Source organism: Galeopterus variegatus, unplaced genomic scaffold (genome assembly GCF_000696425.1).
Source record: "Galeopterus variegatus unplaced genomic scaffold, G_variegatus-3.0.2 Scaffold7624, whole genome shotgun sequence".
NCBI classification, from domain to species: Eukaryota; Metazoa; Chordata; class Mammalia; order Dermoptera; family Cynocephalidae; genus Galeopterus; species Galeopterus variegatus.
In genome coordinates, this window is record NW_007733735.1 from 99487 (window position 1) to 101557 (window position 2071).

The 2071-nt window shown below is 53.4% G+C and overlaps 1 protein-coding gene across 1 annotated transcript in view; it reads right to left on the minus strand.

The window, feature by feature from the left end:
• LOC103607683 (keratin, type II cuticular Hb5) overlaps positions 1-177 on the minus strand; it is a 7899-nt gene extending 7722 nt beyond the window's left edge. Inside the window, exon 1 of the mRNA XM_008592160.1 lies at positions 9-177. Coding sequence (XP_008590382.1) covers positions 9-177 — 169 coding nt within the window. The remainder of the gene's footprint in view (positions 1-8) is intronic.
• Positions 178-2071: the final 1894 nt, after the last annotated feature.

Sequence of the window (2071 nt, forward strand, 5' to 3'; positions counted from 1 at the left end):
CAGGTTACAGAGGCTGCGGCTGCTGAAGCCCGTCAGCCCCCGGTAGCAGGACACCCCTCGGTAGGGGGCGGCCGTGATGCAGCAGCGGTTGCCAGTCCTGGGGGCCACAGCTGAGCAGGAGCTGAAGTTCCTGGTGACCCCGCAGCCTGGGCTGATCCTGTAGGAGCGACACGACATCGTGCGGTTCCGAGCAGAGTCTGAGCGGCTGTGGAAGTCCGTGTGGGCGCGCGGTGCCAGGCTCAGGATCCTTCTGGTGGCTCTGATCCTCCCTGGTCCTTTTATTGGTGGGGAAAGCTGGGGTTGGTTGCATAAAAGGAGTGAAAAGCCATTTTATGTTGTTTATTGGCTTGGGGAGGTTGCCAGCAACTCCCCAAGGACTCATCTTAAAGGTGAGCTCAGCAGTGACTCGGGGGCTCCGTAAAAGTACTGAAGATGTTATTAGGGACACTGTGCGTTTGCACTTTTCATCTTCAAAGCTCGTTTACATACATTAAGTAATTAATTTTCTTGCAGTCTCTCTGTGAGATGGCCTCAGCCCACACTGGGAGACGATTTAAACAGTCTGGGGGTGGCTGGGCTTGGGATATAGGCAGGGGCCGTTGTCTCAAGGGAGAAGCTCTAGGGTCCCAGGTTGGGTGAGACCTCGGTGTGTCATTACCTTCATCTGCCTGGCTGCATGCAGGACACATTCTCATGTACGTCATTGTGTTCTGGGGTTGATTGATCAGGTGAGGCCAAATCCACCCTGGCAGCATTGCCTGGAAGGTGGTTCAGGACCAGAGGGGCCACTTTGAGGGGCCACACTCCCTCCACGAGAGAGGGCTGGAGCAGATGGTCTCCTGGAATCTTCTGGATTCCAGGCCAGAAGGCTCTGTCCCTGAGGGGCCACACTCCCTCCACGACAGAGGGCTGGAGCAGATGGTCTCCTGGAATCTTCTGGATTCCAGGCCAGAAGGCTCTGTCCCAGAGCTTTCACTTGTCACCCAGCAAAAGTGCAAACCACATAGCTCTCAGTGGCCACAATAATGGCCACTTGTGGGTAATGGGGAGACTCCCTCTAGCCACTTTCATCCATTTGCCCAAAAGGCTCAGAGAACCCAGTCTTGGGATAACCTGGTGGCTATAAACTTACTCTGGGCACCTTCCCTTTGCTCTTTAGGACGAAACACATCCAGTGAATCTCTCCTCCTTCCAAAACCACCAGCCAGAGAAGGTATCCATTCTGAAGGCCAGCCCCAGAAGTGTCAGCTCTAGAAGAATGTTTAGAGACTGCTCTGCATAACGATGGGAGCGGGATGGTGGCTTACTCTTATCTGAGGATGCTATGATCTGTCTCTCGGGGGCTCTGGGAGCCTCATCCTTCTAAAGTCCCTGCTTCCCTATGTGTCCTTGGGCCACTTATTAGGATAATGACTGCTATTCTTTTAATGTTTATTGGGCACAAACCTTGGGGATGTGGTCTCTGTCCCCAGGGAGGTTAGCCAGACACCTGAAGTGCTAGGAGCTTAAGGAAGAAGAGTTGATGAGCTGCCTTAAAGGACGACTCCTCCTCTAGGGAACCCTTCCAGAAGCAAACACTGCTGTGTGCTGCTGTTCTCCCGAGTCCTCCGTGAGATGCTCTGCGTTCTGTCCTGGGTCCGCTCTCATCTCCATGGCCAGCCCAACCTTGGGTCTCCACGGAGTATCAGGCTGATTGATTTCTACCTCCACAGCCCTCACCTGTTCTTCAAGGGAGGGTAGAGGGACCTCGGGCAGCTGGTGGGCTAGGAGCAGGTGGCCTCACCAGCTGGCCCCCCAAAGATATTCAAGTCATATTTGCTCATGCGGAAGCAGATAGGTTTAGCAACCTGGGCAATGAATCAAAGTTGGAAGACCTAGTTCAAGTGCCAGCTTGGACCCTTCCTAGCTGTGTGGCTTTGGGGAAGGTCTTCACCACTCTGAGCTTTCGGTTCCTTGACTACAAAGTGGAATTCATTCTTAGCTTCCAGGATTGTTGGGAGAGTTAAGTGGGTAATACATGAGAATGTGCTTTGGGGACCATCAAACTTTGTCCAAAGGAAAGGGACTATTG